Source organism: Rhyacophila brunnea, unplaced genomic scaffold, assembly GCF_057557595.1.
Source record: "Rhyacophila brunnea isolate RB1 unplaced genomic scaffold, BYU_Rbru_1.0 scaffold_21, whole genome shotgun sequence".
NCBI classification, from domain to species: Eukaryota; Metazoa; Arthropoda; class Insecta; order Trichoptera; family Rhyacophilidae; genus Rhyacophila; species Rhyacophila brunnea.
The window spans coordinates 5393870-5419225 of record NW_028232871.1 but is presented as its reverse complement, the minus strand read 5'-3'; the positions used below and the strand labels follow the sequence as shown (position 1 = coordinate 5419225).

Here is a 25356-nt window from a genome sequence, read left to right as displayed (position 1 = left end):
GAAGCAAAAGTAACAATGAGACAGCTTAGAATTAATACTACTTCATTGTTGGGTTTGTTTTTTCAAGGACGAACACTTAGAACCTTGTAGTATTAGGCTCACATACTGTCAGTAGTAAATCCATGGACGTGTAAATGGAGTATAAGATAAAAACAATGAGTTATCGCGAGTGGAGAACTACAAGGTTCTAAGTGTTTGTCCTTGACGAAACAAAAGTAAAAATGTGGCAGCTTAGAATACTACTTTATTGTTGAGTTTGTTTTTTCAAGGACGAACACTTAGAACCTTGTAGTATTAGGCTCGCGTTATGTCATTGCCATTTTTAATCACCACTGTAGTCCTTTACAAAATATGTCAGTGGTCCTGATTAGGATTTAATCAATTTAGACTAAAACCAATATCAGATATTTTAAATTAAAAATTCAGAACAGGACAGTCAAAATTCAATTTATTAATAAAAATGAAAAAAATAAGTTGCTAACCAGAAATATTCCAAATAATAGTATAATCGACATTGTAATATGTGCCAGGAAAACTATTATCTGTATACTGCTTAATATTATCTGAGAATGTGTTTGATGTCCTGTGATCATTTGCGCAATCGTAGAACCAAATGTGACAATATTGACAACCTAAAAATAACAATATATTATAAACATGGTATACAGGTAAAATCCGTTGATTGCGGAGGATACATTTTGGACAAGGTTGCGATACATGAATTTTCACAATCAACGAGGGATTTGAAAAATAAAATAATTTAAAATATGAAAACGCTTTTAAACTAAACACAATTTCTAATCAAATAAAAGTAAAGTAACCATGGAATAAACTGAAAAAAATTACTATTATTTTGTACATCATTGCGAGATGTCGAGAGTCCTTCTGTCTGTGCTTATAATGTAAAATTTGTTGATGACTGTCAAATATGCTTCAGTTATGCTGCAGTTATCCCGCAGATGCCCGCATGAGCTTTTATAACTTTCTTTTTAGACCAAACCAAACCTAACCTAACATTCTTTCGCCCATGTCCGATTCTAATGGGATCATATGGGCCTCCATAGAGTGGAGGTTTGTATTAACAGATTTTGTTTTTAACAGAAATGGATGTCAGCCACTTGCTCAACCTACAAGGTCCATACTTTTTTTTTTACAAGGTGGTTGGGTGGGTTAGTTGCATTGATGTGGGGCTAATTAGGTGCCTCCATTTATATCTTTAATTTTCTTTATGGCCAGGATTAAATATTTTGTGTAGTGTTCTTGTGTTGTTCTATTGCTTAGTGCTTCGTGAGGCTTTTGGAGGTCAATTTCGTGATTATGTTGTCTACATCGAGTCCTGAGAGTCCATCGCTCCCTTTCTAGTATAGGGCAGTCGTTGATGACATGCCACACAGTTTGAGATGTGTTGCCGTCACATGGACAACAGTCGTCATCCCTCAATTTAAATCTTTTTAGATAAGCTCGCACCGATCCGTGGCCTGTTAGTATCTGTGTGAGTTCGTGTGATATTTTTAAGTTCCTGGCAAGAGTGATGGCACAGTTTATGTTTGGAATAAATTTCTGCGTTATTGATCCTGTGGCGGATGTTGTGTATCTGTGGTTCCATAGCTCTATGGTATCTTCGTTTAGTTTTTCTTTTGCGTAACTCAGAGGGAAGTGTGTATAGGTTAAAGGTCTTTTGTCTGTTGTGGCTTGTTTATCCATACTCTGCCATACTCTGACTCATACAAAAATTGAAAAACAATATGTGTACTCGCCAGACCCAAGATTCGAACCTGGGACCCACGACGCTATAGGCCGACCCTTAAGCCGCGCGGACATTGTGGGTGCTCGCCTGCCAAAACCTAACCTAACCTACCCCAACCTAATATAACCTAATATAATCTTAGTGTGTGATAATGATGCATTGAAGTGTAAGAAAATTTAAAATTAACAATTATTGGATCGAAAAGCATTTGCACCGACAGAAAAAGGTATTTAATATAATTGTCTACCAAATAATAAATAAGTACTTAAAACATTTTGTTCAAAAAGGCATTGGAAAACAAAATCCAATAATATGATAGCCAAAAGCAATCTATATGGTGAAATTAATGTGAACTGTGTGCTATGTAAAATATTACATATTATTGGGAAAGCAAAATAATGGGAAGTGGATTGGTTTCTGGGTTACGCTGTAACAAGGATTAAACCTTGGGTGTGGAGAAATATTGGACAAACTTAAATATGTGTTACTATTTTCAATAGTTACATAATAATAATATATCATAATATGCATTAAAGTTTGTCATGTAAACGAATCGCGCATTTAATATTGTTAGTATTTGACGGCGTGCTTATAAAGTAATAAACCGAAACTGGCTTACACATTGCTATCTTATTAATCTATTCTTTGGTTTCAAACAATCAGCAAATCATTTTGAATTCGCTCATGTCTCAAAAAAATTGTGAATTAATGTTTCAAATATTTTTGAAGTTATACTTTTTTGGCGCGTTTGGGAAATCAGATCAGAGTGTATTTTTGGCGTGTGACATGTAACACATAATTTATTTTTCCCCTCGAAAAAAAACGCACTCGATTGGATTCGGACCACTGATTGTTCGGTTATCAGCCGAACGCACTATCTTTTCGCCACAGTATGATACTGCAATCGTGACGATTATATAGTATAATATTTTAGTTTAGAATTGTTCCGTTACCTAGGCAGCGAATTTATTATTGTCGGCCATTTGCAATTCCTTATGTAAACAAACTATTAAACATCAGAGTGACAGTTGGTATATTAAAAATAAAAACAACGAGAAACCATTATATAATTTAGTAATATAAGTTAAAGTGTATAAGAAATAAACCAACGGCATTCCAATAAGCGGTCCTTTTTCTTGAGTGTGTAATTTAACAAGATAATTAAAAGCTATTCAAAGAATCTAGTTTATCACAAGTTTTGTTTTCATTTTAAAGAAGTATAACGTGCGTACATAAGTACACACACCGATTTTTTTAATGTGATGCGCTAGTAAACTTTATAATGTGGATAATACTTACCACATTTATCCACGCAAATATTAAAGATCCAGTCCTTAAATTACATCCGCAGCAACAACTTTCGACATGGGGTATTGTCATTTTGGATGATGTGAAAGTCACACCTTGGATTATTCATGTAAGAAATAAGCATTTTTATCACTAAATATTAGATAGGATAAGTCAGAGATTGAAAGTCCAATCTCTTTGGGATAAGTAAACTGAATCTGTAATTACATTTAATGCTATTAACTTTTATAAATAAAAAAGAACTATGTAAAAATTGTTATTACTTACAAAAAATATAATAATGTTTAACACTAAGTATGCCATGTACTCCTAGAATTTCAACAGTCAAAGATATAACACTGGCTATTAGACATTGTAGAAAAATTGTTATTGTTTTTGTAGAATTATTATCATTATCAAAACCCAACTTACCTTTTATAGATTATTATATTATTTATATTACTATAATAATATTAGAGATAACTAAACTAAAATCAGGACATGAAGATTTGACACCACGGAATGTAGGATAATGATATAATTATTATTGTTGCAATTCATGTTGTTTATGAATTACTAATTTTATTATTAATTAGGACTCTACAATAATTTGACTGATGGTTCAAACATTATGGCTCGATGACATTGAGCTACTTTACAAGCTGCTTGGTGGTTAATTTACAATCTGCTTATAAACTCGCCCAGTGGCATCATCGAACAAGCTAACAAGTATATAGTAAAGAATTTACCGAGAAAAGTTAAAAGCCGATCTACTTTACACGCTGGCGTGGGACGATATGTGTCTGCGCAGTAGAGCGATAGTGGCGACCTCCCGGTAAAAAAACGAACTACTCAATACGTCCTGTCAAAAATAGTACCAAAAATAACGCTTTCAACTCGCTAGCTTGTTGGCTTCTGAGTGAGTGGAAAGTTTTGTATGTCATCATCACAATCGCACTAGCTGACTCGCCCGGTTTTAAACTCGCTGAATAGCTTGTAAAGTAGCTCAATGTCATCGACGCATTAGTGTTAAATTGTACCTACCTAAAAAAATCCATTCCAAAGACTATTTATTTCTTTCATTAGACCGGTTTTCTGAAATAATGTTGACAAAAGTTCTGCAGTTCATGGTCATAAATCGAGAATAGAAAACAATAATTTGGAAAGCCTCATCGTCGGGGGAAACATCGAGAGTCGAAATCACCTACATAACCACAACTGCTTATTATTTTTAATTAAAACTATAGTTGAAAAACTTTGCTCACCTAGATACGTCGTAGAAAATGGGAGCTGAACTGTGATAGCCTTGGAGGGAATCCGAAGATATTCTTTACTAACCGAAATCCAGAAAATAGCCAATGGAACATCGGCGAAGTTCAGTTTTAGCATCCCGCCGTTTCTCAATTCAACAAATTCCTCTCAAATTTATAGGGAAAGCGCTTCTAAAGAATTTTCAGCATTGATTGCAAAAGGGTTTCGAATCCTGTCATATTGATTGTATGAAAGTAATAATTAAATTTCTTTTGCATGTTTTTGAGACGGATCCAAAATTAATTGCTTGTTTTCAATGGTGGTCTGGTAGGTCGTTTGGTACATTTGTAGAGATCCTTGTCTCAACTCCTTCTAATTTATCAGAGCATGTGAATTTATTTAGTTTATTTTCATTCTGGCCTTGTATTGTTTTATCAACTTCATGCAGGTGCTCAAATATATTAACAGCCATGATCGCAAATTTGGCTACTAAGTAAGTATATATTGTATAATATACAAACTTATTTGTTTTTTTTTGGAAGCATTGCACCGCGACAAACCTAGCATCGTCTCGCGGCACACCGGTTGCGGAGCACTGAAAGGTAAGACCGAACAGATCCACTTAAAGCCAAACCAGCGCCATCTAATTGGTAATGAGCCAAACACTAGAATTTTGTATTGACACGTCAGACATATCAACATAACCTACAATTTTATTAGTCATGTCATTGCGATTGCAGTACAACAGATCTTTCATCTCAATTATAAATATGTAAAATTGACGTACTCTGTCTCTTTCTCAAAGTTAGCACGGGTAAGAGAGGGGCTGTAAAAAGATATCACCTTTTGACAGTTCAGACGATTACGATGACGTAAAGAGATAAATATGTGATATATTTATCACAATTAGCTCTTTTTGGATGTTAAGACGTGATATATTATCTAGAATAGACCTGCATGTAATGGTAAGGATGACGATTGCTTACTAGGATTACCTAGACTCCTTGAATATTCATTTAGAATATATTTCTCTCATCTCCTGCGGGTCTATTCTTTACTTATCAACCGCTAAAGTGATAAAGTGATAAATACAACGGCTAACTAGGGTAGATTTGTATCAAAGTATTAGTTTCAATAATTGATATATTTTAACAACAGCAAGAGAGGTGCTGTTAAAATATAGCACTTATTGCAACAATTACAACCAATTTATTGTAATTGTTACAATAAGTGCTAATACTTTGATACAAACCTACCCTAGTTAGCCGTCTAATTTATCACTTTAGCGGCCTTACGTATTGAATAGACCCCCTGGTTTAACTTGCTGTCAAAATATCTCATTTATAATAAATAAATGAAATGAATAAGATGAATCCATTTTATATTGTATATTCTTTATTATTGATCTGAAAATGTACATAAATAATTATTTTAAAATTTAAAAAATAGTAAATATTAAAAATTAATAATATTTATTAAAATTATGCAACAGGAATTTTATTTGTATTAGATTTTATTCATTATGGTTTTGATAATAAATGGTCCTTCCTTTGTCTGTTGCTCATTATACAATTGTTTGGTGAAGCTGTTGATCACAAACACAGTATAGATTACATACACTGAAAACAAAAATATGGTTGTATTATTAAAATTATTCATTAAAATTACATGTTACAGTCCCCTACATAGATCATAGGAACAGTGTTATTTAGGCATTTGTAAAAAGAGAATAAGAATGATTTAAGTATATTTTTAAACTAATTTCTACAAAGTCTGCTGTCAAAAATTGTAATATAAATGATTCCAGATAATTGGTACAGCCCAAACAGTTTTGACTATAAAAGAAAGAGTCTTTTCTGTCATTTAAAATGATTTTGTAAGCGCATGAAGCATGGTTATGTTGGTAAACTTTACAAATATTAAGATCGCTTAGTTGTCATTCTGATTTTCTTACATATTTGATGGCTGTCATTTTTTATGTTTATTATAATTACTTACTCGAGTAGATACAGTTGTAAACAGTTTTACAGGATTTTTATTTACGGAGTGTGTAGTATACAGAACGGATTACTAAATAGAATTTGATAGGCTGTAACCCAATACCTATACTATATTTTGACACATGGTTTTGAATGTGAGTGTCCTCGAAAATGAACCACACATTATAGATGTTCAATAGTGTGTGTTACAATTTTAAATACACCCATATTGAATGAGTGTCAGCGCATTGAGAGAAAGATCCTGAGGCGGATATACGGACCCATGAATGATGGTGCAGAGTGGAGAATTAGGTACAACACAGAACTATACCGCTTATACCAAGATTCAAAACTTTCCACCTTCTTAAAACTCCAGAGGCTAAACTGGGCAGGCCATGTCAAGCGCATGACTGAGTCACGGATACCGAAGAAGATCCTCGAAGGAAACCCAGGGGGGAAAAGGCCAGCGGGAAAGCCACGCACACGATGGGGTGACAACATTACAAAAGATGCCAACCAGCTGCTAAACATCATGAACTGGAAAAGACGTGCGGAGGACCGTTCCGGCTGGAGGACGGCTGGAGGAGGCCAGGGCTTGACTTGAGCTGTAGCGCCATCGAAGAAGAAGAAGCCAGCGCATAAAACGAGAGCAGTGTTGTAAGAACGAAATACAAGCGTATTCTTAACACGAGTTTAAGTTTATACCATATTCTCTTCCACACTCGCGATCAGTTGCCTGTTACTCCACGCCCATTAGTTATTTTAGTTCCCATTATTTCTGAGTACCCTGGTGTAGTATTTTAATTGTGACCGATCGTCTTTTTCTATGCACTGCAAATTCGCAAATACAGTATGATGTTCCTCAAATTTTCCGCCATTGGAATAACTGCCGTCCCTATGCGGTGCATAGTCTGCCTACCCCAACGGAATGGCACTGAATGTACCTAACTGTTTTTGTTAATAAAATAAATATTGATTTGGCATACTTACAGCTGTAAATAATTCCGGAGCCAAGTACCATACATCCAACGATCGCGATGTCATTTTGCATATCCATAATCATGTTGTAGGAAACCATCATACAGCATATTAAACCGATCGAAGTAGTAATTGAGATCATTACCATCCATATTTTGAGCAAATTTATTTTACCCTGAAAAATAATAAAACTAGGTAATCTGTTCTATCAACGCATCTATTCTATACACAAGGCGGCTATCAGCAACTATTGAGGGTAGTTTATCATACTTATGTATTGAGGATTTATAATTGTTACAATTGTTATAATTGTGCTAGGTAACAAATTAATGTTGCTTCGGTCTATCAAAGGTGCTATGTTCCAGGGCATTGGACCGATACTAGAAATGCTTATTGTACAAAACACTAATAATACCAGTGTTTTCAAGTATAAGCCTGAGTGTATATCGATGGTTTAGCGCACAGATATTGTATGTCCAGCTTAGTATGTTTTGAGAAAATCAAAGTTTAAAATTTGAGATGCATGAGAAATGGACAACTTGTGTATTTGAATTAGAGGTGAGTTGGAAATACTGTCACCAGTTTGTGTACTCAAGTTTCGGATGAAACTACCCATACTAAGTATTTGTGGCCCAATAAACTTATTCCAAAAAACTTGTGATGATATCATCGCGAGTCGCTGTTCTGTGCACTCGCCAGTTGGTAGACTTTCAACACTATTGACATTAAATGCGCACAAACGAAATAGCACTTGAATATAGGTATATTTTAATTTATTAGTCTATTGCGTTCGAATGTATGAATAATAATAGGTCATAAATTTTGTGTCGCAGCACAGTTGTGAGATAACGCACAGGCTTAGGCTTGTTATATACCACTTAAAACAAGCTTAGAATTTAAAAAAAAAATCACAGTTATTCATTTTTGTTAACAATAATATTGTAACCTAATAGAAAAACAGCTCATAAATTTAAAATTTTATATTATATGGGACTTTTCGACAAGCGGAGCTCAGCGTATTTTTAGCGATTATATTGAAGCCGATAAACAGTCTGAGTTCCCTGAGCCTGAGTTGGTTTTAGTTTCAGTTGAGTATGAAACTTTTGTCGCATACGCACGCCAAAAAATGCTGTATATTTATAGTATTCCAAATACTAGTAAGTATTTCTATACTAAGTATTTTTTATACTGGTAGTAAGTATACTTAGTCTTCAAAATCGACCAGTTTTCCCATCTCTAATTTGAATGATACAGTATCTTCTAAAATATCCTATTTGGACATATAATATTTTTACAGTATAAAGATATGATGCAGACGAACATTTTGTGTATGTTAACTCAATTTCGACAAAAACTGGACATACGATATCTGTGCACTAAACCATCAATATATAAGCCTATAAGTGATAATACTTCGATACAAACCTACCCTAGGTAGCTGCCGTAGCGGCCGAAAGCAGTCTTGTGTAAGGAATAGATGCGCTGGTAGACCTCGTACAGGATTGAAGGATTTGGACAGACATGTTTGGAGGCAAATGCTGGAGGAAGCCAAGACACATATATGGTTGTAGTACCAGGAAGAAGAAGAAGATAACTTTACTCTAAATAATAGATAAATCTCCGACAACAACCATGCATTTGACCCTTAAATATAAATAAAAGCGAGCATTAATGATTTTAATATAGATGGCTATAATTTTCTTACCTTACATACTCCGATCATAAGTATGATACTCATCACAGATTCGATTAGGCAGACGACGAATGGAATCAGATTGATGAGCAAGCTTGAATGGACAACCTCTTCAAGACATAGATGGCATAATAGACCCACCGAACAAATCTAAAAATAAACAAATATATTAATTCACCCAACAGCCTTCATGATATTATCACTCGACTCTAGAGATATAGAGACAGGCCCGGTCTTAGGACGATTGGACCGATGGGGCCTCACATTGTTATATATAAATTGTTCGCAAAACACTAATGAAGACAGGAAACTTAAAAGGGTGTAAGTGCCATTTTCAAAAAAAGAAGGTAGAGGGAATTTAAAAATACACTCATTCAATTCATACATCAACCATACAATTCGTACAGCCAACGCCATCTTCTAGAATTTTTAAGAATTATTTCCGGGCATCAGTTTCACTTGTACCCTTCTGTAGGACATTGGCCTTGGCACATGCTATCCATTTCCAAAATAAAACCGTTTTCATAATATCTGGCACTCGCAGCCTTTTATGTTTCCGGTATTCATTCACCGTAGCGCAGTTCGCCGTGAGTTTTATTATCAGAAAGTATCGTATACTATACGGTCTCCAATTTTATTAGATTCAATATTTATTTATTTATTTATTTAAGAATACAAAACATTGTGGGCATAACAAATCTAAATTCAAGACGTACACAACATGAGATTTACATTATAAGTCAAACATTACCCTCACAAGAGAGAAGAGAATATAGAAAAAGAAATATATATATAATAACAAAAAAAAAATAATCAAAACATACTTAAGTACAATTTAATACAGAAAAATATAATTTTTGAGAACGAAAAATATACAATTTTATACAGAAAAATACAGTTTCAAAAATAAAATGCAAAGTACATCATTGAAAATGTCTATGTCTTTAGGGAGCGCATTTACTAGTCTTGCACCCCTCGCTAATGGTGCCTGATAGGCTTGATACGAGGAAACGGTTCCAATACAGAATAAATCATGACTGCGACCACGTAGGTAATTGATAGGCGCATGGAAATTCAAATTCATTAGGACACCAGGATTGGAAACCATCCCTCGCGATAACAGGCAAAAGTGTTTCAACAGCAGAAGAGACCGACGAGATTCAAGAGAGTGAAAAGTAAGCATGCCTTGTAGAAAGGCAGTCGGAAAATAATCATCTGACGAATTATCGAAAGGAAAATAGTTAAATGTTTTAAAATAAAGACATCGAAGAAATTTCTTCTGGACGCGTTCTAAAATAAGCTTATAGGAAACCTCATAAGGACACCAGATAATCGACCCATATTCAAGAATGCTACGCACTAATGAGACGTAGAGTGTACGTAATACATTAGGATTCTTGAATGGTTTGGATTGTCGCATGATAAATCCTAGAAGCTTACTCGCACGTAGAGCCGTAGAAGTTATATGAACATTAATTCAATTTTCATAGCTCTAATTGGCAAACAGAGTGGCTTTTCATTGAAACGAATGCCCAATATTAGAAATGAGGCGGTGGGCTCTTGCAGCTCGTTGTGCAGGCAATCGTGATAATTTATTTGTATATTATTATATATTTTAATATCAGTGACCTAGTGTTTCTTTAAAATAACTTAAATTATCCATATCTTTATCTAATGGTTGCATTTTGACTGCTTAAAAATACTATATGACGTAAAAAAAAATAGAAAATTATATTTTAATTCTGAGCGTCTAGTGCGAGCACTTTGGGCGAGCACTAGCAAAATAGTCTATAGTCTCAAACATTTGTGTATGAATGCGTTCGCTCGCCCACAAACCAAACACTTGGCACGCAGCTTCATTTAGCAATCCAATGGGTGTGCGTCTAGATGTATCTATAGTCTAAGCCGTGGCCCATGTCTAGAGTCCTCGCACACATGCTCCAATCGGGTCTCATACTTGCTGGAACCGACCCTGATTTCTAGTGTAAGGATTAAGCTAATACACATAGGTAAATACCTAAAATAACATAGTTTAAAAATTACCAACTTCTTCTGAGACAATTCCGGGACAAGTATAAAATAAATTTGGTAACCAAATACTGAGTCAAGAGTTATTTTTTACCGCTTCTTCCTAATCAAAATAAGTGCTTGCGAAACTCAAACGTATAACCGTGTATGAAATGTTCGTAGACAGTGTTTTTTTTTGGGGCATAATACACACGGTTATACGTTTGAGTTTCGCAAGACGCCGCCGCGCCGCGCTCGCCAAACCACTACGGCCGAGCACTAAACCATCTCACAATCTGGCAAAAAATATCTGCACGGTAGAGCCACGGGACCTTTAACCATTTTATCCTTTCAGTTTTTTATTTAGTGAGGGGACATTTCTCATCTGTTTCTAAATATCTTTTTGTTGAACAGGCACCCGGGCGGCTGGCACTAACGGCGCGGCCCTGGGTAAGACTAATTATTTATGAAGTGTTAGTAGGTATGCCTTATAAAATTGACATATATTAATTTTACCTGGTACCTACTGGGTTTCATTAGCTATTTTGAAATTCAATCATAAACGTCATGTTTAGTAATACTAATAAGTAATAACATTGACATCTGACCTTTTTGATATTGAGTCTGTAAAAACTGCATTTAACTATTTACATTAATATATAATTATTTTATATATTATTATTTATCATAATATTTCTTTGAAGTTTATTTGTTTATGGTTGGCTGTATAATCATAGCAACTATTAATCGCATTTATGCAAGTAAATGGAAACTATAAACATTTAAAAAAAAAACTCTGAAATACGTAGTAAATATTATTGGTTTCATCAATTCAATGTCTGGGATTTGTCAAGAACATTGATTAAAGATGAGATGTTGCAATATTACAAAACTTGTATATTATATTATTATCTAAATATTGCAAAATAGATATTAGTATCAGTGGGTCTATTCTATGCTTATCGACCGCTAAAGTGATAAAGTGAAAAATATTATCAAACTTAGGGTAGGTTTGTATCAAAATATTAGCACTTATTGTAACAATTACACGAAGCCGGTTTTTATTGTTGCAATAAGTGCTATATTTTAACAGCACCTATCTTGCTGCTGTTAAAATATCGCACTTATTGCAACAATAAAAACCGGCTTCGTGTAATTGTTACAATAAGTGCTAATATTTTGATACAAACCTACCCTAAGTTTGATACTATTTATCAATTTAGTGTTCGATAAGTATAGAATAGACCCACAGATCTAGGTATGTAGGTAGTGCAAACTATAACAAGAAAGTAGTTATAAATATACCTATAACTATTTTTTAGACATTAAGGAAGGCTATGGTTCACGATTCATTTTAGACATGGAAGCCTTTTATATTTAAAAAAATAACGTATTATATTATGTAAGTATTTGTATTCTGTCGCAACTATTGTTTTCATGCTGTATTTATTTTGGTTACATGTAAATTGTACGTGAAACATTTCACCGTTGCACAGTTCGCCGTGAGGCTTCTTATCGGAAAGAGATGACCGTATACCATACGTTCTCCAATTTTATTAGATTCAATAATGAACATTAATTCAATTTTAATAGCTGATATTGGCAAACAGAGTGGCTTGTCATTAACGATTGCCCAATATTAGAAATGAGGCGGTGAGCTCTTGCAGCTCGTTGTGCAGGCAACAAAATGATTAAATTTACTTCCAAAATTATTAAACAACAAAATAACAAAATTACACTACACAAGATACCTATCTAAGTCTAGCCATTTAAAAATAATTAAAGAAATATTCACCTAATTCTTTAATTTAGCAATTTATTTAATATGTTCACCTTTCACAGACGTGAACACACAATTAATTACCTATATTCGGTATCTGTATCGTATCGAAAGAATTTATCAATACTGGCGTTGTATCGAAAGAGAAGCATCAATACTTACGAGTAGATTGGTACAGTTCGGTTATGAGGAATACAACGGCAAACACATTTTGAAAATAGCCGATATACTGGATTATTTGTTAGTTTAACCCAATGACATTAATATGGACGAAGCATCTGGAAAAAAAATGACACTCACTTTTTTGTCGGGTCTGCCGAATGGCATAATCTGTTCTAACGCCATAACAATAAAGGTGATATTGCTATAAATTCCCGATGTTTTTAGTCGGGTCTGCCGAACGGTTTGGTTCGAACGGGTTCGCTCAAATGAACATTGACACTAGAAACACTATTCTAACGCCATTACAATAAAGGTGATATTGCTATAAATTCCCGATACGTGATATCGCATAATGGAAATTGCATGACGTCTACCTATACTATATATGAATTTAATTGAGCTACTGTATTGAGTGCGTTGTCCATTAATAATGTCATTGTGGCGAACCTATGGAAGAAACGTGGTTAAAATGCTCCCACAATCTCCTAAAAAAATAAGAAAAAAAATATTCAAAGAATAAAAGATATTCCTTCGGCTAGAAACACAACGAAAGATAGAATCTCAAGAACTCAATTATTATTGTATTTTTTAAACTTTTTAATACCCATGAAAAAGTGCTCGGCACGTCAGACAGATGAAAAATAATATTTGAGAAATTTTGTCATGCGTACTTAAAAAGGTTTGCCATCCCTGCGATACATTAAACACTATAATATTTTAATTTATTTATTGATTATAGCATGATATTATAACACTCATAACCCGATCTGTTGACGTATTTAAATTATTTCCTAGTGATTTTGTAGTTACAATAAAAATATATGTCTTACCAAATTCAACCACGCTATTACTAGCGATCCCGACTTTAAGTCGCATCCACAACAGCACGTCTTAACACGGGGTGCTTCCATTTGGTAATTGTATTTCAAATGTCTTGTGATGTTGAAATAATCAATGATTTTTCTGAAATAAAATGTCCAAAACATTATTTTTATTGATACATATGTATATATACAGGGCTCGAAATGGAACGGAGTGCACCGGAGCGCCGTCCCGGTTCGTGAAATCGGTAAAATTATCACTCCGTCTCGTGGAAAAAATAATTTAACCATCTGAGATAGATTGGTATAACAAAAAATCGAACACACTTATTTTTATAAAATTCACATACAATTTGATAATTATATTAATATCTTCAGAAAATTGTCGAGCGCTCCGGTTCGTAAACGTTTCCATTTCGAGCGCTGCATATATAATATTTGTGCTTCAATACAGCGCTCGAAATGGACAGGAACGCACCGGAGCGCCGTTGTGGTTCGTGGAATTCCAAAATATACCGTTCCGGCTCGTGGATTCATTTAAAATTGCGTTGCGGTTCGTTAGATTGAGGTATTTATGTGTGAATGTATCTTTTAAAGTTTTTCTCAAAATTAAAAATTAACGAAGTTATGTCATGCCGGGCGTGCAAGGGTTAAAAATAAAATTTATGACATCCCTAAATTTCTTTCAATTTTCTTTTTTGTGTCGATACATCCGTGTCTAAATGCATTGTCTAAACACTCCAAATAATTGCATACTTACATAAAAAAGTAACTACAGCTGCAAGCTACAAAAGAATTGTGCCTTTGCTGACATTGTTTGAAAACCTTTTGTACTTAAATAACTTAAATTCAATAAAAAATAAAGATGGCACCTACATATTTGTATAATAATTTCTAAAGTATGAAATATCTCAGTACAGTCTCGCTTTTACCTTTGACTGGTATGCATTGCGAATTTACTTACCTACTAATTTATTACTTATATTTTATTGTGAGTGATAAAACTTATTTATTTTCATCGCCATCTAATCGCCGTGTTAATTTTATACCCACGTCTATTTTTGCGGGCAAAATTTTCGGTGGTAAAATTAATATGATAAAGTTTGGTAATTTAAATCGTACAATTCCGCCAAAATCTACTTATTAGTGATAATCGCTTGTTTTTTAAAACATTTTGTATTATTTAAATTTGTTCTCTTGAAATTTGGTTAAACATCTCAGCAGGCGATACCTTTCTATATATTACATATAAGTATATTTTTTGTCGTTGGTATCCAAACTGATTTAACATATAATGCTGTTGACCAGTGGCCACAAGCAGAATTTTTTCGTTTTGAAAATGATAAATATGAGTGGATATTTATAAATTTTATGAAGGTTTAATTAAGTAGTAGGTACTTCGTGTAAATCTGCTAAAAAATTAAGAATTCACTCCGATAAGCATTTAAGATCGACAATACAGTTGAAACAGGGTTTTCTGATTCAATGTCATTTCGACAATTGACTCGACGTGTTAAAAATATTTATGACGTGTCGTAAACCCTTATTTTTACAATGAGTAATAAATAAATGCACCATTATGCCATTTTCCTACAAAAATGTTTTTGGTATGAAACTATTGAATAGCCTACCGTAATTAGTTTATTTTTAAGGGACGTTTCTATTGTGTTATTACATACGTTGTAACTTGCTACTTTAAAAAAATAGAAATAATAGATACCTACTATGTAGAGAACTTTTAGTTAATTTTTGTTTGTAAATTTGTTTTAAAAAAAAAGATCCTCCAATAAAATTTTATTACTATCATAATAATAAATTATTGTTCTGTATTATCATTATTCATCACCGTGGCAATAATAATGACTATAATGAGACTAGGTAAGGACAAACATCACAAATTGAATCGTTTAGTTTAAAATACACTCACAAATTAGGTAGGTACGTGTTCAGTGCGGACAACAAATACTTTTAGATGGTAGTCATAGATTAAATAAATACGGTGGTAAGTTCTTTAATCTGAGGTGGTAAGTGTACGTATATTACAATAATGGTAACCAAAGCATCATCATTGTAACATAAAATATATGTCATGGTCTCCACAACGAGGGGCTGAAAGGGCTCTAGCCTGGGAGCCCGTGCTCAGGAGGAGCCCGGCGAGGCGAATCGACCAGATAAGTGAGATAAACACACATCACAAATTTGCTTTAATAGTAAAAAAAAAGAATTTTCTTACAATACTATTATTTATAGTTATGTGGTTATACGAAACAATTCTTAATTGTTTATCAATACTCGACATCTCCATAATTCGTATGGATGTTTTAAAATATACAATAAAACACTAAATATACAGATTATTGTTACCCCGTACATACTGCCTTTATTCTTAGCGATAAGAAGGGGGCCCCACCAAAGATCCTAGCCTGGGGGCCAGCTTCACGATGTGGGGCCTATGGTATAGGTATATACATACACTACAATATTAGTCCTTATAATGTTGAATATAGGTAGGTACCTACTGATTAATGACACTTTTATATTATTCTATAGGAATCGTGTTTAGCAACTCGAGTTGCACCTTCCGTCATGTTTTATCTTATATAATTAATGATACTTCTTCTTCTACCCTGTCATGTCTTAATATTGGGGCATAGGGCAAGCATTGGCGCCACTTCCCTCGGTCCATCGCCATGAGCCTCCCGCCACGTCAGACCTGCAGCAAATAGGTCGCTTTTGTAGCAACGCTGCAGGGTGAGGGAGAGGCGGCCACGGCAATGGAACCCTTGAGGCTGTGCCACAAGGGTACGAAGTGCCGCACTCCTTGGCGGCATCCGGAATACGTGTCCCAGCCACGTAAATCGTCTCTTTGTGATAACTTCAATCACCGAAGGCTGCTGTGCTCACGAACTCGGGTATTTGTAACGCGGTCGTACCAATGTACCCCTAAGATTCGGCGGAGACATCGATTCTCAAAGCTCAAAAGCCGATAATTAATGATACACCATTGGTAATTTAAAATGCTATAATTACGTAGTTTGGTGATGATGGCTTGAAGCTTTTCTTAGAAGTAGGTATGGCCTAATGGCCCTTATGGTGGAGAAGGTCCATAAGAAATCTTTGAGGATCCTTTGTTTGAAGCTGTGTGGATGCCATCCATGGCTTTATCCGATTGATTTATCTTAAGAACGCTTACACACTGTGTTCAACCAAATCGCTTCGGATATTGGTATATTCCTCCTGCGTGAGAACGAGTTTATGTGAACGATTTATAAATTCTTAGTTTGATAACTTCTTAAATAATTAAATGGCGTAGTTAGCTCTATCGGTATACAGATATGTACTGTATAAATTTTGTATTTACTCGTCTCTGTATAGGTACTTACTATTTTTTCTAATAGTTGTTGCATCTATTTCTTTATTTTTAAACACTATTTTAATACTATTTCTTTATTTTTTTTAAAATATTCTGTACTCGTCTTGAATCTATAATCTGTAAAATTTGTTATATGTAAATTAATTTTTAATTTGAATCTTTATGGTAGGTATGTGGATATGTTGATTTTTAAGTTTAATTAATTAACAAACTGAACTATCCCAAATGAGACAGTAATATAAGTTATAAGCAGTGACGAGTGGTGGTAGAAGTAACATGCCTGCTGATTATGGGTGGTAGATAAAGTAAGAGTAAAGAATAATACAATTCTTGACGGTATACTTTGTTGAGACGAGGTTCTTTCGCCTGCGGCGCTGACAATCCTTGCCCACTTGCTCAATATACATCCGCGTAAGAAGTTCAAAGCTTATTGCTGCATTTATACATCCAACGTACGTACGTATGTAAAGAAAAAAATTAAGCATACCGTTTTTTCGGAAAATTATAGAGCGTTCCTGTTCGTGAAATTTTCCATTTCGAGCACTGCTTCAATATAATATCAACTTAACTTTTGGTATTCAAACCAGGGCTCGAAATGGACCGGAGCGCATCATCGGTTCATGAAACCCCCAAAATTATTACTCCGTCTCGTGGAAAAAAAAATTGACGGTATGCGCTAGATGAACCATATAACAAAAAAATCTAACAGACTTATTTTTATAAAATACATAAAATTAGATATTTATTTTGATATTTCCGTAAAATTATCAAGCGCTCCGGTTCGTAAAATTTTCCATTTCGTGCACTGATTCATACCTAACTAATACAATCAAAAAAGGCTCCAAGTAATTTCGAACATTTCACGCATACAACACGTACATACGATTACACACGTATTATAAAAAAAAAAACACAAACACAATCTCAAAACCAGTGTCATACTATCATGTGGCTTGAAGCTGTGGGTATTTAATCTGAACGGGTCCTTCCGGTACATATAGCTATATAATTTTTGTAAATATATACCTACATACAAATAATCTCGCAGTCAAAACGCTCAATTATTGTGACCACGCCCTTAACAAAAACAAACAACAAGTGCGAATGAGAAAGTATGCGGTACGCTTATATTCTCCGCAATATTACAAAAGTAAAAAAGAATTTCTACGGCTGAATTAAATATTTTTTGTACACGTCACCGGTAAATATTGGTTTGAATGACTCCATTCATTCAAAAACCGCGAGCACGTATTGCTTAAATTTATTGTTTTTGTGTTAAATATACAGTAAGTGATAATTATTTTTGGTTAATTTAGTATAAAATTATGATTAAACATGTTGTGTTCAAATTTGGTAGGCGTACTGAGAAGCAATTTTTAATAATAACTTATAATATTTCATAGTTAATTCAATTAATTGAGGTTCTACTGTGCATTATTTATAAGCAAGAAACACGGGTTTATATAGCTGAACAATATAATATACTCTCTTTATATTATTACTAGATTGTGACAGTACAATTTTCTAGCCCGAGTTCGAATCAATCGTGAATCATTTTTTAAAAAGCTATATTAGTATTTTCTTTTTAATTTATAAAAATGTGAAAAAATATATTTTTTGTTGAGTAAAATACTGAAAGAAGATGAATAATTACAAGATAAAAAGATCTTTTTATATACCTACCACGTTTTTAAATTTTCTGTTTCTAATAAGGCAATTGTCAACAAATCATTTTTTTTTTGCTATTTTGCAACAAACAAACAAATATAGAATACTGAAATGTAATTTTGATTTCCATAGTAACGCACGTATATATTAATAATTTAGTTGTTAGGACCACCCCATTAGCAACCAATAATAGTATTTTACTTTTTACAGATTTCTTCCGAAATAACTTTTCATACAAAACAGAATTAACTGAAAATGAATTCAATTCTACTTAAAGATGGTTAAAAGTATCAAAAGAATGCATTGGCATCGTGTTCTGATATATTCTAAAAGTTTCAAATGTCTAGCTAGCCGGGAAGTTAGTTAAAAATCGATTGCAAGATTTGTACTGGATAAACAACCACCGGATAAACAAGAATACGACCTAAGAAAAACGTGGTAATAAATATTTATTACAACGTGAATTTACCTAGTAGGTATGGCGAAGCTATATTTTGTTGTTGACATGCTACTAAAATGAACTTTATGAATAAAAAATTTTTATGAATAAATAAATAAATAAATACATAATAATATATATTATATAACTGAAGAATGAATAAATTAGTAATATAATAACAATAATAAATAAAATTCTTACCTTTTACAACAATTTTTTTTTACAAAATCACTTTTCGGTGGAATTAAAACGAGCTAAATTTGTAAGTAATTTTCAACTAGGACTATGCTCGCGTCGTCGCGTATTGGATTGTGTACTTAGAATGTGAACAACTCATTAAATGTTTTCATAACTATAAAATAATTTTGTTTAATGTTATTGATTTTAGTTTCAATCATTGATTAGAGAGCAGCTGTCCTAATAGACACATCGAGTCACAACATGCTGGATTAAGTCCAATAATTTCATGCATCCAATTTAGTAGCAGTGACGTTACTGTATATGTACCTATGTATAGGCAGGGCCGTCCATTAATACAATGACGTGAGAAGGGCGGTCTAAAGTGTGTTTTGTTTTCATTTTAAAGCGGAGAGTAATGTTTTTAGTAAACACTTGTTTGATCTGACTTGAACTTTTATCAATACGTTTTCAAAAACATTAAAAAAAATAGATAAATAAACTTGCAAATTTAACAAAAAACTCTAATATGTAGGTAAGTAGGTATACAATGTACGATTTTAGAAGATTGGCTTTTTATTAGTATGTACCTAGGTATCTATACTTATCTATTTTATAATTAAAATTCCTAACATTGAAATGTATTATTTTTTTAATTTTTTAATTAAAAACATCATTTGTTATAATAAAATTACATTTTATTTTATTCAATTATCAAATAGAGCTTTGATGTGGTCACAATATCAAAGTCGAATCGATATAAATAAAAACGATTTCAAGTCATATTCCGTTATATTTTTTTAAAATAAAGAATTTTTTTAAATTAGAAATAATATTTTAAATGTATTGAATTTTTCAACGATCGTTTAATGACCTTTTAGAGAACTTCATAAAATAAACATTTTATATACATTGAAGTTAATGGCCTTACCAAACCATACCCGTTATTAATCGGGTGTATCACGGGACCCTACGTTTGGTTGAAGCATCATTTTTTATGACTGTGAATAATAATAAATAACCAAGACTGAGGACGCCATGCACACAAATGTGCCTTGACTGAATTTGCAAGACTATAAGTTTTATATACATAGTTATTTTACTGATTATTTAAGATGAAAATCAACAATGAAGTTATTAAATTAAATTGAAATTTTCCAATTCACTCGCGGAGACTTTACGATCACCCTCGAGTATGGAAATTCTATGACCTACGACCTGTTATACATAGATACCCTGAGTCTAGGGATTGCAATACCAAATGAGAATATCAATACCGGTTTTTCGGTATTTGTTATTAAATACCGGTATTTTTTAAACATAAAAAAAACAGAAGTAAGTGCTTATCAATAAATATAGCTATTAATATATTTTTAAAGTATTATTTTATAACAAAAACCTACATAAGTACCTAAATTTATTATGTTGACATTTAAAAATATGTATTGATCATAATTGTAGCACTAGTGATTTTTTACAAATAATTTCAATATATTGATAATTGAAACTAAAGCCCTCAAAAGTTTATCAAGTGCAAATAAGTCCGGCTGCAGGAAACATTTTTGTCACGGATGTTTTCTATTTCGAAATAATATTATGATAATTCATCGCGAAAATTACTTAATTATATAAATATATTTGATGAAATTTGTTTTAATATTTTCTCACCCCTGCTGGATTCACTCAATATGTTTTGCATTTTAGCGGCACATAACTTATAATTCATTTTCAAAGACGTAAACGGGTGTGCTTTCTTAATACCGAAAATTCCGGTATTTTGGATTTTTAAAACCGGTATTTCGGTATTGATAAATACTGGAATACCGGTATTGCAATCCCTACTTGAGCCAAGTCATAAAACTTAAGTTTCAAAATTACTATCTTCTATGCAACAACTTTTTACTCACTGACGAATTTTATGTGTGATTATTTCAATCCGGGGTATTTCTGTTTCTATACTGTAATTGGTGGCCTCATTAGATGTTGTAGTGTAAACAAACCGATGGTACGGGACTAACACACTGTACTTACTCTACTACAGATACTTACATAATATTATTATGTCCCTGTTCCACGAGATTCTGATGTATCCAGGGTTTGAAATGGACCGGAACATAGTTCCGGTTCGTGAGACCCTTCAGACCAACGTTCCACTTCGTGTAAATATTTTGAATTGCTGAGAAAATATGTACCTAATTAAATTATTAATTGACTAATTGACTAATGTAATAATATCGACTGTATTTAGGAAAAGGGCGTAACCTTCGATTTTTCGAAAAGTGCTTTTATTAGATATTAATAATGTATACAACTAAAAACACGTTTTGTAAAAAGGAAGTAAGCCGCAAATGCCAATTTATTATCTAAATTCAGGTTTTAATTGAGATTTAATTTAAGGAAAAAGCAATTACCCTCAATTTTTATGATTTTTCTGTAATAACTTATTTAATTATTATTAGATTGAAAAGATATTACACCAAATCATCAATCATCATGCACCCAATGTCTGTGTCTTTATTAATGTTGAACCAAAATCATTCGAAAAACGTTTTTTGCCTCACCTGTAAAATTTGTTCTGCGTGGGTTACGCCCTTTTTCCTAAACACGGTCGATATGCGAAACCTACGGAACTTGATATAGATTGTTAAATATTTATGACATGTCGTAAACCCTTATTATTACAAGCCAGAAGCGAAGAGTGGAGGTAGTCTGTTAAGAGCCGCCATAAATAGTGCATATTAAACGTTAGTCATACGTATTTGTTTTTATTGAACTCAGACTACAATTTTATTTACAAATGGTGCTGGTTAGTTTTTAAAAATCAATTAAACCCTGGCGAATCCAAGCCATAATAGTTTTGGTATACTTTGGCCGATACGATAAAATTGTGTATACTTTTTCATTCATACTTATTGGTTTCGTTGGATTAAGAATAAGTACATATTATATTTTTTTAAGTTCATTAAACGCTCCCAAAACCAAACTCTAATAGATAAAATTATTATGTTATTAATTGTTAATTAAGTTATGGAAGATATAATTGGATAATTTTAGATATTTTATAGATATTAGTATTTTTTGACCATTATCTATTATGGCTTGGTTTTCACAGGGTTTAATTGATTTTTATAAACTAACCATCTGTAAATTGTAGTTTTATTTTAATGTAAACAAATACGTATGACTTTCAAAATTTTAATGTGCACTATTTATGGTGGATCAACAGCCTACCTCCACCCTTCCCCAGTGGACTACAATGACTAAAGATTATTTTAACTGTTTTGATATTAAAATATAATTACCTTTTCCAAACGATAATAGCACACTTCGACCAGACACAATTTTATTATTGATACAAAATCAGTAAGCGGAGTACGAGTAACTCATTAATATTACCTATCCTATAAATTATAAATGGACTTAGTATATTATATTGTTAAAACCCATTCGCTGCGTCCAATACAACTGGTGCGTTGCCCATCAGGTGGCCATTATATAAATGATTAGTTAATAAATAATAATATAATATTAATTTAAATGTGGTAATTCAATATGAATTAAAAGGTCCGCAGCGAATGGGTTCCCATTTAACAAGGGTTAAACCACAGAACAGATAATAAATAGAATACCGATAGGCTATATTCAATACGCCGCATATTGATGCAGGGATTTGAATGTGTGAGTGTCCTACGAAAATGAAGCACGCATATGCACGTGCAATAGTGTGTGTAATACACCAACATTAAATGAGCGTAAATGCATAAACTGAGACCAGTTTTCAGTATTCGACGTAAAACGTATTCTTGACACGTGTGTAAGTTTAACCCGGATTCTTCCTTACTCGAGTCGGTAACCTGCTATCGCCTTACCCGTTATGTATTTCAGTTCCCATTATTTCTGAGTTCCCTGCGTTAAACATATAGTAATATAATATATAAGTGGAAACCAATTTTTGAATAATTAATAAATTCGTAACATGAATAGTCGAATGTGCAACTTGTACGTACTAATGATTTTTGATGTATCAATGTTTTGAAGAATACGTTATTTTAACTAGTCATTCAATTTTATGTCGTCAATGAGTTTTTTTTAAGTTTCATCGTATTAGTGTGTCGTTATCATTAGTGAGTACCTATTCAACAATAGTAATATTGTATTATCTTCTTATTTTCCGTAAGTATACCTGACAAGTGTGTTCTTTTTTCCTTTTATCTGATCTCCACAGCCTAACTCTTTACAAATGTCACCCTTCGCTACTGCCATGTGACCACCAAGTTCATTGGAAAAAACTCGACAACCGTGGTCACCTTATTCTAGATTAAGCTTAAATACATGACATTTAAGAAAAAAAGAACTCATGGTTTATTCATTAAGTAGGTATGTTATAAGTCAATCTCATAAAATTTCGCATTCAGATAACGGCCATGTTTTTTCAGTTTTGCAAGGTCTAATGAAGCTTGAAAAATGTAGTACATACACTTCATACATTGCATTATTTTTTCTCGATAATTTTGTGTGTTAAAAATAAAATTATTCATTATGAGATATCGAAGGTTGTAAATTTAATATGTTCACCTTTTGATTATAGATATACCATCATAAATCTTCCGGTGTTTGAATTTAGAACTAAGCTCATCACAGTATAGAAAGTATTGAATGATATGTCAAATGTTAGCATGTGGCGCCCTCACTTAGCGGACAACTGATACCTACTGGTGAATCTACAGCAGGGATGCCGAACCTATGGCACGCTAGATGATTTTGCATTGCACGCGAATGTTTTATTTTGAAGAGAATAAGTGACAGATCGCATCGCGTTTACATAGCATTACGTTTAATGCTAATATATAATTGTATAGGTCGGTCTTTAGGCATTATGCGTCACATGTAATAAATATTCATATACAAACCTCTACTCTGTGGAGGCCCATTGATCCTATTAGGATCGGACATGGTCGGAACCTCATCAGGCTCTGAACCTCTGATTTTGACGATTTGCAATGCTTGAGACCATTCTAGCGAAAGAATGCCTCATATGATCGAAACGAGACGTATCAATTGGACATAGTTATGCATAAAGTAGCCAGTCCACAAAAAATAAAAAAAATGAGGTATGATATAGATCAGATGCGAGAAGGTTTTCTCTACATTCTGCTGAAAATAGCCAAGCCGCAAAAAAATTATTCTTGACATAAAATACTATTTACAATTTGACATTTTACATACATTTTTAACGATCATGTTGTTACTAAAGTGCCATTGGCTACATTCTGCATAACTACGTTATTTGAGCTTAAAGAACCAAACTAAGTAATACAATAACTAACAATTTCATTTCTACCCACAAAAATGGCTGTATCAACTAAAAAACAAAAACTTGATGGAGTAGTAATTCTGTGAGTTTCATAATATTGGTGTAGGTACCGAAATGTATGGCGTAATTTAAAAACAGTGATAAAGCTATAATATGTGTACTAGGTTGTATAACTGGTATCTAGAACACCATAATTTTAATAGAATTTTTAAAAACTACTTTTTCCCCATGAAAAACTGCTCGGCACGTCAGACAGTCGAAAAATAATATTTGGGAAATTTTGGCACGCGTACGTAAAAAGGTTCGCCAACCCTGATCTATAGTATCTACAGTAAAGCTACCGTTCATAAGAAAATTGATTTAAAATTAAACCAATTAAATGAGGCGTGTATTTTCAAAGTGAACTTATTCCACTTCAACAAAATTTTTGGCGAAAGCCAAAAAACTGTTTACGGTGTTAACCTTACATATCTTTTTTGTATTGGAATAAGTTACTTTTGTAACTAATGCCAATTTTGAAGTTGATTTTCTACTGGATTGGATGCTATTAGATTCTTATAAAGAAAAAAATACTTGTTCAAAATGTTATCCTTTAAATTCTGGCATTCGTAATCAGCGACGTCCCTAGACAAAATGCCGCCCCTAGGCAGTACCAAAATGCCGCCCCATTTTTTTTATCA

The 25356-nt window shown here is 33.1% G+C and overlaps 1 protein-coding gene across 1 annotated transcript; it reads right to left on the bottom strand.

Moving 5' to 3' along the window:
- Window positions 1-5660: 5660 nt before the first annotated feature.
- Window positions 5661-19518, bottom strand: LOC147070637 (uncharacterized). Its single transcript, XM_085948808.1, has 5 exons — window positions 19387-19518; window positions 13715-13847; window positions 8948-9085; window positions 7255-7417; window positions 5661-5904 (listed from the first exon to the last, which is right to left on the bottom strand). The coding sequence occupies exons 2-5, from the start codon at window positions 13793-13795 to the stop codon at window positions 5792-5794; spliced, it is 495 nt and encodes a 164-aa protein (XP_085804934.1). The 5' UTR covers window positions 13796-13847; window positions 19387-19518; the 3' UTR covers window positions 5661-5791.
- Between the last annotated feature and the right edge of the window lie 5838 nt (window positions 19519-25356).